Consider the following 15,223-nt stretch of genomic DNA (forward strand, 5'->3'; position numbering starts at 1 on the left):
GATGTGGGAAACACTCCCTGTTGTTGCAGACGTGCTTCAGTCAGCAGCCATTGGGAGATGCAGAGGATTCCTTGACAGTTGGGGAGAATACCTCATTCATTGCAGCAGGGCACTCTGTCACCTCAGACAAAGTTTTGCCTGCCACACCGTTGTCTCCACACTCAAAATTGTTACATCATACCCTAAACTCTGCTGTCCAAACACATTTACCTACTTTGTGGACCCCCTCACACTCACACTGTCAGGATGGGGCCATGGGTTCCATAGCTGCATTCATCACTCAATTGGAGGACGAGCAACATCACCAGCCTTGCCAGGCACGCCGTCCACCTCCGCCACGTGGAGCTACACAACACAGTGCTGCACAACAGGCACCTGCACAAAGTAATCGTGCAACTACACATACACCCACTGTAGGGTGACCCAATGGGTGGCATCAAGGGTGTTCATAGAGAACCTCATGAAAGGGCCTTATTGCACAAACCATTCAAGAATGGCCAAGACGTGGCAGTAGTGGTGACAATATAATATGTAATGTGAGTTGATCAGAAATCAAATAAAAGTAAAAACCATGACAAACCCTCAAACACCCTTGTGCATCCCCTTCATGCTCACGACACGTTTGCCTTACGCTTCCTACTACACATATGTGATGCATGCCCTGTGGCTGCAGCACAAGTAGTGGCAGGTTGGGTGAAGCTGACCGTCAAAGAGATGCATGAGAGGGTGAGTATGAGACACAGCCATGAGACTGTATGAGGATTGGGTTGAGTGGTAGTGGTGGGATGAGTACTGGGGAGGTGAGGAAGTGCAGGTAAGATGAAGATGAGGGTTCAGTGGGTGTAAGGAGTGATGTGATAGAGTAGTGTTGGCAGTGCAGAAGGAAATGTGGGGTGGGGGCGGTGATGTGGCAGACAGAGTGTAGAGAATGAGTAAGAGTACTCACTTTGGCTGACCTGGTTAGGTCATTGAAGCACCTCCTGCACTGTATGCAGGTGCATGATATGTTGGTGGTGCTGATGATCTCCTCCGCCATCTCGAGCCAGGCTTTCGTGGTGGCAGAGGCAGGCCACTTCCTTCCGTCCGCCGGGGAGAAGATCTCCCTCCTCCTCCTCCTCACCCCATCCAGTAAGACCTGGAGTGAGGCATCATTAAACCTGGGAACAGCCTTCCCCCTGGGCTGCTCCATGCTGTAATTTTGCCTATTTTCTGCAGCATCAGTCAGTGGAGGACTGCCCCTTTAAATAGGGCTCCTCCAGCTGACAGCCGATGATGCGGGTGCGCAGTCCGCCCAATGCACAGCTTTCCAGCGCGAAACCCGGAAGCCAAGGTAAGTGGCTTCAATTTACTTACGATTGCGTGCCAAACCCACCGATTTCACTGGGCACATTACCCACGCGCCCAGTCGACCCCCTGCTGCCAACTCGCCTCCCTCCTAATATTGGGCCCTTTTTCTCTTCCCCCCCCCCACCCCACCAGATCTGACCTGTCAGCTGGCTCAGTGTGAGAACCAGCCAGTTTCTTTGCCCCCCACCCCCCCACCCCACCAAACTGGCGACCTGCAGCTTGCCGGTGCCGGTGGCAGTTAAATGCGGCCCAAAGCTGAATTTGGCTCGGGCCTCAGGCCGGCACAAGCTGGCACTCCGAACCGTTGCTCTGTCGATTTTACATCCGTTTTGGGCACAAGTCGAATTTCTCATCAAATATTTCACTATTTATACTCTCCAATCCTTTCCTAATTTTGAAAACTCTATTAGTTTCCCCCTTAACCGACTTTGTTCCAGGGAATAAGCCCAATATTTCAGCCTCTATTCACAACTATAACCTTTCATTCCTGGTAACACTCTAGTGAATGTTCACTGTCCCTTTCCATGGCTCTGCATACAATACTCCAACTGGGACCTAACCAATGTTTTGTACAAATTAAATATTACTTCTTTGCTTTTATATTCAATGCTCCTGTATATATGAAACCCAGAATCTTATTTGATTTCATTGCCATTATTTATCCAATGATTTACGTATTTTGGTAAGTTCTAATAATTTAGACCATTAAAAAGAACAAGTGGGGGAATGGGACTAACTGGATTGCTCTTACAAAGAGCCGGCACAGGCTCGATGGGCCAAATGGCCTCCTTCTGTGCTTTAACGATTCTATGATGTCACAGAGCTTTAAGTGTTCCACAAAACATTCTAAAAATGAAAATTCAAAATGCAAAGATCTACTATTTATTAATTACTAATTCAAAAGAGTCTCTTTGCAGTTTGTTTTAAGGGGCAAGCCTCCTCAAGGGTACACAGTTAGACATCTGGTTCAAATTCCTTCCAGACAGCTCATCAGTCAAGATTGACAGCTCTTTAACTTTTGAGTCCATTTGACACACACTTTTTCCTGTGAATCGTTTAACCCTTCTCAAGACTTATCCCAGAATCAGATTTCATCAGCCCATTCACATAGCCAAAAGGCAAATCCTAACACCATTGTTGACAGCCTTGGAATCTTTACTCTAGATGAGTGCAAATCCAGGCTCACCTGATTTTGTGTGATATAATAGAACTGAACTAAAATCTAGTAAGAAGCAGATGCTGGAAATTTGAAACAAAAATAGCAAAAGCTTGAAACACAAAGCAGGTCAATTGGCAGCTGTGAAGAGAACAGATTGATGGTCACATTTCAGGTGTGTACCCTTCTTTAGATCAGGAGCTCGGAAGAAAGATATTCCCCCCGAAATGTAGGCTATTTGTTCTCTTCACAGATGCTAATTGACCTACTCTGTGTTTCTAGCTTTTGTTGCTTTTCTATAACATATATATGGTATGGTTCCACACCAAAGGCTACTCTCCAATACCTTGGCCATTCTTCATTTGTGATCCAAGGCGGTGGTTAAGCTATTCTATCATAGGTGAGCAGCATCAGCATCAATCCTCAGCATCAGTCCTCACCCCAAGTCTAAATATGCACATTTTCCAGCAGGAATCACTGGATGGCGATTAGCAGTGAGAACTTGGGTTAATTGTTCCCCTCGCCCCCATAGCCCAGAGGAACTGAGACGAAATGTAGTATCTGATTTAAGATCAGCCACCGATAGGGAAACAAAACTTGGGACCTTCCTATTCTCTATGGGTCAGTTCCACATTGAGCAGTGTTTTCTTTAACCAACTGACCCTTCAGGGGAGCTTGGATTTTTACTTTCTGATGGTAAGATAGCAATTAGGTCTATGAGCTGAATCTTCAGTTATTGTAATTAGAATGACAATTGCACCATTTCAATTTTAGTTTGGACTTGGCCCTGATCTTGTTTCAAGATAACAGAAAACCATTCCTTTACTCTGAGTATAGATTTTGCAACACATCTCTTTATCATGTGTTCTGTAGTTCACTCTTTCACAGCGGGCCCTAGCCAATGTTGCATACAAACTATGTTCACATTTTCATCTGCATGCGCAGAATCCTGCAATGGTGCCTTTTCATTCTGGGACACTGAAATTCCAATAAAATTTATATGGTAGAACAGCAATTAAAAACTAACAAGAGTTCAAAGAAGCACAGTGCAGATAGACTACAAAAATTACCTCATATGTTTAATATGTTCTGTCCACACCATGGCTGCATGAGACCCTGTCAGTTTTGTTTACTGTATTGTATGAGGTTTGTCCTTATAATGGAAGCCATGTGGCATTTATATTACTGCCCTGTTTCTGGGGGCAGTGCTGCAATATAAACTAGGCTGCAGGTTTCTCCTTAGGTCCCAAGGTCTGTCTCACCAGCTGGATTTCCAAGAATCTTCCAGAAGCAAAGTGCCACTGGTAACAAAGGTAAAGAAAAAGCTCAATGCTACTGGCTGCCACTTTGTCTAGCTGTGGACTGAGATTTCAACCCACCCATTCCAGCACTGCAGTGGTTACATTTTTGGCCTTTCTGGACCTTCCCCAACACTGAGGAAGTCCACTTAAAGTTATGAATTTAACTGAGCATGCACTGAATTCTTCAGTGTTGGAGGCAGTGCTCTCAAACCACTTTATAATGTAAATGGGGCAAATTTGGAGGCTCAGAAGCTTCACCACATTGTGGAACTGTGCTATACATGCAGCATTGCTTATGGGCAAAAAGAGGTGTCACAGATAGAAGTGAGAAGGAATTGTGGTTGAGAGACAGATAGATTTTGGAGTTGCATGATAGGGTACAGATGCTATAGGAAAGATAGAGCAGGAGGTAAGAGAGGAGGGGGAGTTGCGTTCTTGATTAGGGAGAACATCATGGCAGTAGTGAGAGGGGATATATCCGAGGGTTCGCCCACTGAGTCTATATGGGTAGAACTGAAAAATAAGAAGGGAGAGATCACTTTGATAGGATTGTACTACAGACCCCCAAATAGTCAACGGGAAATTGAGGGGCAAATATGTAAGGAGATTACAGACAGCTGCAAGAAAAATAGGGTGGTAATAGTAGGGGACTTTAATTTTCCCAACATTGACTGGGACAGCCATAGCATTAGGGGCTTGGATGGAGAGAAATTTGTTGAGTGTATTCAGGAGGAATTTCTCATTCAGTATGTGGATGGCCCGACTAGAGAGGGGGCAAAACTTGACCTCCTCTTGGGAAATAAGGAAGGGCAGGTGACAGAAGTGTTAGTGAGGGATCACTTTGGGACCAGTGATCATAATTCCATTAGTTTTAAGATAGCTATGGAGAATGATAGGTCTGGCCCAAAAGTTAAAATTCTAAATTGGGGAAAGGCCAATTTTGATGGTATTAGACAGGAACTTTCAGAAGTTGATAGGGAGAGTCTGTTGGCAGGCAAAGGGACGTCTGGTAAGTGGGAGGCTTTCAAATGTGTGTTAACCAGGGTTCAGGGTAAGCACATTCCTTATAAAGTGAAGGGCAAGGCTGGTAGAAGTAGGGAACCTTGGATGACTCGGGAGATTGAGGCCCTAGTAAAAAGAAGAAGAAGGCATATGATATGCATAGGCAGCTGGGATCAAGTGGATCCCTTGAAGAGTATAGATATTGCCAGAGTAGAGTTAAGAGAGAAATCAGGAGGGCAAAAAGGGGACATGAGATTGCTTTGGCAGATAAGGCAAAGGAAAATCCAAAGAGCTTCTACAAATACATAAAGGGCAAAAGAGTAACTAGGGAGAGAGTAGGGCCTCTTAAGGATCAACAAGGTCATCTATGTGCAGAAAAACAAGAGATGGGTGAGATCCTAAATGAATATTTCACATCAGTATTTACGGTTGAGAAAGGCATGGATGTTAGGGAACTTGGGGAAATAAATAGTGATGTCTTGAGGAGTGTACATATTACAGAGAGGGAGGTGCTGGAAGTCTTAACGCGCATCAAGGTAGATAAATCTCCGGGACCTGATGAAATATATCCCAGGACATTATGGGAGGTTAGGGAGGAAATTGCGGGTCCCCTAGCAGAGATATTTGAATCATCGACAGCTACAGGTGAGGTGCCTGAAGATTGGAGGGTAGCAAATGTTGTGCCTTTGTTTAAGAAGGGCGGCAGGGAAAAGCCTGGGAACTACAGACCGGTGAGCATGATATCTGTAGTGGGTAAGTTGTTAGAGGGTATTCTGAGAGACAGGATCAACAGGCATTTGGAGAGGCAGGGACTGATTAGGAACAGTCAGCATGGTTTTGTGAGAGGAAAATCATGTCTCACGAATTTGATTGAGTTTTTTGAAGGGGTAACCAAGAAGATAGATGAGGGCTGTGCAGTAGACGTGGTCTACATGGACTTTAGCAAAGCCTTTGACAAGGTACCGCATGGTAGGTTGTTACATAAGGTTAGATCTCACGGGATCCAAGGTGAGGTAGCCAATTGGATACAAAATTGGATTGACGACAGAAGACAGAGGGTGGTTGTAGAGGGTTGTTTTTCAAACTGGAGGCCTGTGACCAGCGGTGTGCCTCAGGGATCGGTGCTGGGTTCGCTGTTATTTGTTATTTATATTAATGATTTGGATGAGAATTTAGGAGGCATGGTTAGTAAGTTTGCAGATGACACCAAGATTGGTGGCATTGTGGACAGTGAAGAAGGTTATCTAGGATTGCAACGGGATCTTGATAAATTGGGCCAGTGGGCCGATGAATGGCAGATGGAGTTTAATTTAGATAAATGTGAGGTGATGCATTTTGGTAGATCGAATCGGGCCAGGACTTACTCTGTTAATGGTAGGGCATTGGGGAGAGTTATAGAACAAAGAGATCTGGGAGTACAGGTTCATAGCTCCTTGAAAGTGGAGTCACAGGTGGATAGGGTGGTGAAGAAGGCATTCAGCATGCTTGGTTTCATTGGTCAGAACATTGAATACAGGAGTTGGGATGTCTTGTTGAAGTTGTACAAGACATTAGTAAGGCCACACTTGGAATACTGTGTACAGTTCTGGTCACCCTATTATAGAAAGGATATTATTAAACTAGAAAGAGTGCAGAAAAGATTTACTAGGATGCTACCGGGACTTGATGGTTTGACTTCTAGGGAGAGGTTGGATAGACTGAGACTTTTTTCCCTGGAGAGTAGGAGGTTAAGGGGTGATCTTATAGAAGTCTATAAAATAATGAGGGGTATAGATAAGGTAGATAGTCAAAATCTTTTCCCAAAGGTAGGGGAGTCTATAACGAGGGGGCATAGATTTAAGGTGAGAGGGGAGAGATACAAAAGGGTCCAGAGGGGCAATTTTTTCACTCAAAGGGTGGTGAGTGTCTGGAACGAGCTGCCAGAGGCAGTAGTAGAGGCGGGTACAATTTTGTCTTTTAAAAAGCATTTGGACAGTTACATGGGTAAGATGGGTATAGAGGGATATGGGCCAAGTGCAGGCAATTGGGACTAGCTTAGTGGTATAAACTGGGCGACATGGACATGTTGGGCCGAAGGGCCTGTTTCCATGTTGTAAACTTCTATGATTCTATGAAATCTGAGAGAGGGGGAAGATGGTGCATATGTGTGTGTTATGCACAGATGACAGAGAAAGAAAGCAAGACAAATATCATGGAGCAGAGTCAAAGACACAGGGTGACTACCACTTCTTAACATCTTTAATCACTGTGGTCGACCCAGAATGTGTGTGCCAGTTGAAGTGTTCTGTATGGTATGACATGGCATGGCAAATGTGGAATGCTTCTGAAATGCATCAAAAGTTGGCTGATGGATGGTTCACATGGAGCTCGATCAGCATGGAAGGAGGCAATTAACAGGGTGCCTCAGGGATCAGTGCTGAAGCTGTTGCAGTTTACAATAAGCATAGAAAACTTGGAAGTGGGGACAGAGACAAAACTCTCCCAATTTGCAGATGATATGATACTGGGAACAACTACAAACATCAGAGTTCAGGCTGATCAAATACAAGAAGGACCTGGATTGATTAGGGAGCCAGGCTGGCAAGTGCCAGGTATCATTTACATTGAACAAATGAAGAGTCATGAGATTGGAAAAGGATAATAAACAGTGGCAATATAACTTAAATGGTATTATTCTATAGGACATGACACAGGAGAGGGACTTGGGGGTATTGGTGGATAAATCACTTAAGCGAGTATGCAGCCATAGTAAAGAGAGCAAATGGAAGCCTGGGCTGAATAGTTAGAGGAATAGAGCACAAACCTCAGGGTCTGATTCTGAATTTGTACAGAGAGCTTGTCCATCCCTGAGTTATGAGTAGAGGCTGCAGAATCTGGGGATGTTCACAGAGAAAACTCAAGGCTGGGCTTATTGAAGAATTTAAGATTTTAAAAATATAGACAAGATAAAGATCAATATTTTTTAAATATCTCAGATTCTACAAAAGGGCATATCCTCAAACTTAGAAAAGGGCAGGTGAAGTGATATTGTAGCTAACTGTTTGAAGGCAATGAATGTATAGAATGGACAGCAGGGGAAGCAGTTGGCGGGACTGATTGTATCAGCAAATTCAAGAGAGAGTTGGATAAGCACCTGGTGGAAAATTTGCTAGGGGGTATGAGAGATATCGTGAGATATGATATTTCCTAGAGACTGTGAGTGGCCACATGGATCACAATGGTCTATACTTTTCTACGTTCTTATACAAGTAAAGGCAAACTTAACATGATATACTGCTGCATGTTTAGTAATGATAGGAATGGACATTGGATAGATCAACTTTGCTATGATATTGCAATAAACACAATTGTGAATAAATAAAATTGTGGGATATTTATTTGTTATATAGAAAAAATGCAACATACTCAGTCTGTCTGTCACCATTTTTACTAAAAGATAAACATGGTTATTCAGATGCCAGGACTTGGGATGCTGCTGTTTGCAGCGTCAAACAGCTGAACAAAATTTTAAAATTCCAGACGGGAATCAAATTCAGATCTCTCCAAATAGCAATCAGGATTCGAAGCATTTTGTAATTATTTTTGACTTTTACAATATCAAGATATTTCTGTTTTAGATAGAGAAATAGAAAACTATTTTACAACTTATCCAGTTCTAGAAAGTCAGGACGGATAAAATATTTGATATCTTTTACTGGAACAATATATATGATTAAAAGAGAAATGTTAGCATCATGGCAAGTCCAAGGAATGGTATGTACTTACCCAAATGCAGTCCTTTAGTTTAGGGATAAATTGGGGTAATTTTCTGGTCAACAAGCAATCGATCTTACTGCTGCAGAAAGTAATTATTGTCTCTGCCTAAGCTATTTTGCAATCCCATTGCTAAGTTAAATATTAAAATAGGTACATTTTTTATTAGCAGCACACAATAGTGAGGACAGGGTTGGGCACAATAGTGGAGAACCCCCTATAGTTGAATAGCATGCCCAGCCCTTCCTGAGTCTAAGTTCATACTTTAAGAATAGCTACTTGGGCAAGGTGACGTCTGGCTAGACCCCAGCATGATCCATGCATTCAGGAAAGGAGAAAATAGGGAATATATATTTTTTTTTAAAAGAGAAAAAAAGAGAATCTTTTGGAATTGTTAGAGGTCCAGTTTGGGATCATTGGAATTTGTTTTTTCCTGCTTGGGGTGGAAAAGGTTAACAGAAAATGTGCGAACCAGAAGAAGGTGAAAGGAAACTCTTTGTTTTCCAACTTACCCTGTCCGCTGTGGCCTTGAGTGCACACCACCAGAACAGCCAGCACCACACAGTAGGCAGAAGCAACAATATTTGCCATCTGTTAAGAAAACAATTGGAATCATTAGCATCAGTCAAAGAGACAGCTCCTGGGACTCTTAATCTACAGAGCAACACCACGAATGCCAGTGTCACCCTCCTCCTCCTTCTAGGACTTGCCTGTACAGACCCCAGGAACCAAAGCCAAGCTAACAATAGCAATCTGTCATCCTACATGACTGTGAGCACTAATACAAACCTCCTCGGTTACACTTCTAATGAGAAAACTTGACAGGTAGAAATTTAAAATCAATTGCCTGAGGAGGCAGCGCACCCAATGTCCCTTGTTGGGATTAATGTAAATCCATAATTTTTTTTCCAGTTGTTCTTTTTGATTGCAAGGATAATAAAGTTCTGTCACAATGTTTTTGAAAATAAACATGCCTGTATATGGGTAATGCTTGCAATAGAAAATCGCAATTGTCAGTAATTTTTTTTTGACTCGTTCTATTGCTAAGTTGTTTTAAATTCCAGATTCAAATGAAATTCAAAGACACTGCCAACTAACAGCGATTTTGTCCTTTGGTGTGGGGAGGGGGAGAGGCTGAGAGATACCTTGGCAATCAGAGAGAAATGTACAGAGAGGCAGAGAATGACGGATCAAGAGAAAAAAAGAGGAAAACATATAAATAAGGGAGAGAAGAATACACAAAGAGGCAATGGAAAGAAAGATCACCATAACCTTTCAGCTCCAGACCTCCTCACAGTCTTGATGTGGATGCAAAACCTGACAGAGAAAAGATGAGAATAGTAGCCCTCGACAACATAGCAGCATTCAACCAAGTATGGCACCAAAATGCCCAAGCAAAACTGAAGTTAATGGGGGTCAAAGGGAAAACCCTACAATGCTGGAATCATACGTGATGCAAAGGAAGATGGTTGTGGTTGTTAGAAGCCAGTCATCACAACCCCAGGACTGAGACCACATGTGGAGTACTGTGTACAGTTTTGGTCTCCTTACCTAAGGAAGGATATACTTGCCTTAGAGGCGGTGCAATGAAGGTTGATTCCTGGGATCAGAGGGTTGTCTTATGAGGAGAGATTGAGTAGAATGGGCCTATACTCCGTGGAGTTTAGAAGAATGAGAGGTGATCTCATTGAAACATGTAAGATTCTGGGAGGGCTGGACAGGGTAGATGCTGTGAGGCTGTTTCCCCTGGCTGGAGAGTCTAGAACTAGAGGGCATAGTCGCAGGATAAAGGGTCGGCCATTTAGGACTGAGATGAGGAGAAATTTCTTCACTCAGAGGGTTGTGAATCCTTGGAATTCTCTGCCTCAGAGGGCTGTGGCTGCTCAGTTATTGAATATACTCAAGACTCAGATCGATAGATTTTGGACTGTAAGGGAATCAAGCGACATGAGGATCAGGCAGGAAGGTGGAGTTGAGGACGAAGATCAGCCATGATCTTATTGAATAGCGGAACAGGCTTGAGGGGTCATATGGCCTACTCCTGCTCCTATTTCTTATGTTCTTATATGGGACATCACTGAAGAAGTTCCTCAGGGAAGTGTCCTCATCTTAACCATCTTTAGCTGCTACATTAATGACACCAGAAGTGAGCTGTTCACTTACAATTCCACAGAGTTCAGCTTCATTTACAATTCCTCTGATAATGAAACAACCCTTGCCAGCCCACAGTAGGACCTTGAGAACATCCGGACTTGTGCTGACAAGTGGCAGTTAACATTCATGCCACTTAAATGCCAGATAATGATCATCTTGAACAAGAGAAAGCCCAGCTGTCTCCCTTTGACCTTCAGCTGAGTCCTCCACTCTCAACATTCTGGAGGTTACCCACTGGTCCAGCTACTGTGGCTACAAGGGTAGGGCAGAGAGAAGGTACACTGTGTCAAGTGGCTCAGCTCCTGACCCTTCAAAGACTCTGCACCATCTCATCTAGATGGCTGCAGATGCAACAACCAGAAGTTCATTACCATCCAGGACATAGCAATTCTTACTAATTTCCTACTTAACATCATTTTGGGAGCACCACCACCAGGTGGTGTAATCTTTCAAGGAACATAGGAACAGGAGTAATCTATTCAGCCCTTGAGGCTGTTCCACCAAAGTGACAATTAGATCATGGCTGATCTGCACCTCAACTCCATTTACTTGCCTTTGTTCCATACCCTTACCTAATAAAAATCTATCACTCAGTCTTGAAAATTTCAATTGACCCAGTATCCACAGCTTCTTGAGGGAGCATCATACACATCCCAAGAACAATTAAAAAATTGTTGAAATATAAAATTCAAATATAAAATATTGGAAAGGCACATTGCATTGGTCATTATCTAGTAGAGAAAGGCAGGTTAATGTTTCAAGTGTAGCCCATCAGAATCCAAATTGTTGACTGACATTTTCTGTTCTTATCTCTGATTGAGAAAGAGGTGCAAACGGAAATAGAGAAAGAAAGTGACATTGAACTTAATGAGGGAGAGCAAGACCAGAAAAGTTCATGAAGTATTACAGAAACACTATTTACAATACCCATATATACGCTCTTCCTGTACAGTACAGATTTTAATTCCAATCATAAAATTGGAAGACTTAAGTGATAAAGTTGTTGGCTTGTTAAAGTCATTTCCATAAATCAAAAAATAACACCTATTTCATGAGGAGGAATTTAAAATTCCTTTTATTCCAATCACCCCTTGTTTTTAGTTATTTCCCCTTCCCGTGCCTCATGCCAAGAGAGTAAAAAGGTGACCGATTGCCAGGCTTCTGCCAATTCCACTTGGTAATTGGACATTGTGAAGTGAGTTTCCAATTTTCTCTCCTTCCCTTTGGCAAATTACTCTCCACTTTTCACAAACTTGTGAGGAATCTCATAGGCATATTTCTATCCCACCGGCTGATGACAGCCTGTTGGTACATTTGCAGCCATTAAGTTGCTCCTAATATTCCATTCATAACATTCATGGTGAGGAAGATTTTCTTTGTTTACTATTTGTAGCATAATCTTAAACACAAAGAACACATTGATAATTTCACCAGAACAGCCCACAAGGACAATTTCCCAACTATTTTTTTGAGTGAATGAGTAAAAATTATGTTTTATGTGAATTTTTTAGGCTAGAAAACCTGAAGAGTTTGCATAAAGCTATGACTAGCCTGGAAATATTACTTTTATATGTGCACTTTGGAGAAAATGAGTATTATATTCGTCAATAATAGTGTACATTAGTTAACCTGCTGTTTAATTCCTGGTGTAGTATAAAATACTTTTCAGAATATGAAAATAGAATTAAACCCATTCAAAAATTGTGCATTCATCAAGGTGAAGAATTGAACATTTTCCATTTTGGGCACTCAATGTAAGCATCAATATGCAGAGACTCAATGCAGAGTAAAGTTCCCTCTTCTCTATCCCAGCAAGTGACAGTAGAACGCCCCTTACTGCGCCAGCATGACAATGTTATATTTCCCCTACACGGCATCTACTTTTTAATCGTTCAAATGATTTATAAACGTGAAAGAAACAGATTGCAATTTTTGTGAATAGCCAGTGACAGGAAACAGTTGTTTGTTGTATATCAAACTGCAAGTAAAGTTAAGAAATCACAAAAATAATGAGGCAGAAAACAGTTGAGATAGGTGTGCTATGACGTAATTAGTCATGCACTGTAATGAAAAGTGAGGTGAAGAACTCTCATCAAAACAGAACATTTCTGTCATGCATTGCCTAGTCTGTGAAGCATTAAATTACAGTATTGAGGCTACTAACTGCCAAAGGCAATGTTAACTGCAGCTACCTGGAGAAAAAAAATCACTGTTGAAAAAAGATGAAAACCAAAGAAGTGACATCTGCTGGCTCCTACATATGGCTTAATCTGATGCAATGGCCCTAAATTTATACTGTGGCTTGCTTGGAGCCCTGGATTTCAATGAAAGCAGTTACTATTGAGAAAGCTGGGTGAAGGTAAATGGTAACAAGAGGTTAAAGAACACGACAGGACTTAATGACAAGGAAAAGGCCTCAGTAGAAAGAAAGACTGAGATTCAGACTGTTTCATGAATACTGCAAACCAAATTAATTTGAGTTGTATTTTTCCCATTGTTAACTATAAGTATTTATTTTATTTTGTCCCACATGGCCAGCAACCACTGATCTTTAAAAACCAAGGAAGGAGCTTATGGGGGATAAATTTGTCAAGATATACTTTGATTTAAAAAAGACTGTGGTTTAGGGGAAACTAAATTGCAGGATACTAGTACTTCTTACCAAGGGGCAGGCTGGTTCTAATACCCTCTGATTCTCAAGGTCCTTTAGTACCCTTGCTTATATTCAGCAGTAACACTGAAACAATCTAAACTACATATTGTGAACAATAACATTGTTTCATTAATCAACCTCGCTGTGTTGAGGTGGTTGAAAACATTGGTGCCCCTAGGAGATAGGATGCAACTCCCTACTCTTGAGTTCATGTTCTCAGCCAGATTGTTATGAGGGGAAATTGTGACTGAGGGCAGATATTTTCCAATGCCTCATTTTTGTGATGATTTTTTTTTGTTAATCATTGCAAGGTATATCAATAGAAAACTTTTTCACTTTTGGCTCAGTGCCAGCGTCCAGCAATCTCAGGTCAGGTATAGTACAATTACAAGAAAGTAAAACACCTACTCTGTAATAATGCATTACTTCCAACATCAGACCAGTAGTTCCCATTTTCCAATTCCCAAACCATTCTTAGCCCCTCTCAATTTATTGCAAGTTAGTTCTTAATTATAAGCAGTTTTTCACTATGACTTTGGGATGAGGCTGACCAAGCTAATTTCTATCAGAACACTTACAACTGAAAGGGAGGGGAGACTTCCATCCCATCAGTCTTAGCTTAGTTGAAGTTAGTTCCTTTAGGTGAAAGGACAGTATTCTAACAGCACATTACCCATTTTAAGAGGTTAGGGCATGCTCCCACAAGGTGAGGGGGAAAAAATTGTTGGGCAAGTCACCATGAGTCACTGTTAAACATCTCCTTATGCCCAGATCAAGAGTTGAATTGATACAGATGTTGGAACAAGTCATCTATCTACCATCTCAGTCTGGGTATCATGTGACATAGGAACAGGAGTAGGCCATTCAACCCTTCAAGCCTGTTCTGTCATTCAATCAGATGATGGCTGATCTGTAGCTCAACTCCATTTACCCACCTTTGATCCATATCCCTTGTTACCCTTACCAAACAAAAATCCTTGAAAATTTCAATTGACCCATCATCCACAACCTTTTGAAGAAGACTGCCAGATTTCCCCAACCCTTTGTGTGAAAAAAATGCTTCCTAATTTCACTCCTAAATGACCTAGCTCTAATGTTAGGATTGTGCATCCTTGTTCTGGATTCCTCACCAGAGGAAATAATTTCTCTGTATCTACCCTATCAAATCCTTCATTATTTTAAACACCTCAATTAGATTCACACGTCAACCTGCTAAATGCAAGGGATTGTAAACCAAGTTTATGCAACCTGTCCTCATAATTTAACCCTTTATGCCCTAGTAAATATACTGTGGTGAAACCTAAAGAGGGCAAAAGTGAGATGGTTCACAAATGGGTATGGAAAAAAATAAAAACACAGAGAGCTCCCTTCATGACCTGGTAGCTAAATGTACCGCTGAGTTTGTTGCTAAACCATACAGAACAAGATCATCCCAGGTTCAATCTCCAGTCTATTCAGAGTTAGCTAACCTCAGCTGGGCAGTGGTAGGATTGATCTTAGTGCTCTGGGGCCAGAGGGGGGGAAAATCAGCCAGGGTTCCTGCTCCTGATGGCTATCCAATGAGCTATATTGGAAATGACATGTGAATGTCAGCTGAGGGTAGGTTTACGTCCAGTTGAATAGCTCATTAACAACCAGTGTCAAAGCTTAAATATTAAAAATGGACGACTTAAGTGAGCCACTGGGTGCTGAGGAAACTGTATCCCACCATGAGTCGGTACCCTCGGGAAAGAAAAGAACAATGGGAGAAATATTGGAAATAGTGAAGCACAAGAATGGGAGAAATATTTGAAAAATTTGAAGAGGTGACTAAAGTAGTGGCCAGGGGAATGTCAATGGATGTTATTTATATGGACT

The 15,223-nt window shown here is 42.0% G+C and overlaps 1 protein-coding gene across 2 annotated transcripts in view; it reads right to left on the reverse strand.

The window, feature by feature from the left end:
- LOC137325809 (ciliary neurotrophic factor receptor subunit alpha-like) overlaps positions 1–15,223 on the reverse strand; it is a 258,914-nt gene that overhangs the window by 174,644 nt on the left and 69,047 nt on the right. For both annotated transcript variants that reach the window (XM_067990936.1, XM_067990947.1), the window contains exon 2: positions 9,072–9,150. In XM_067990936.1, the coding sequence (XP_067847037.1) occupies positions 9,072–9,150 (79 nt within the window). The remainder of the gene's footprint in view (positions 1–9,071; positions 9,151–15,223) is intronic.

Source organism: Heptranchias perlo, chromosome 1, assembly GCF_035084215.1.
Source record: "Heptranchias perlo isolate sHepPer1 chromosome 1, sHepPer1.hap1, whole genome shotgun sequence".
Lineage (NCBI taxonomy): Eukaryota > Metazoa > Chordata > Chondrichthyes > Hexanchiformes > Hexanchidae > Heptranchias > Heptranchias perlo.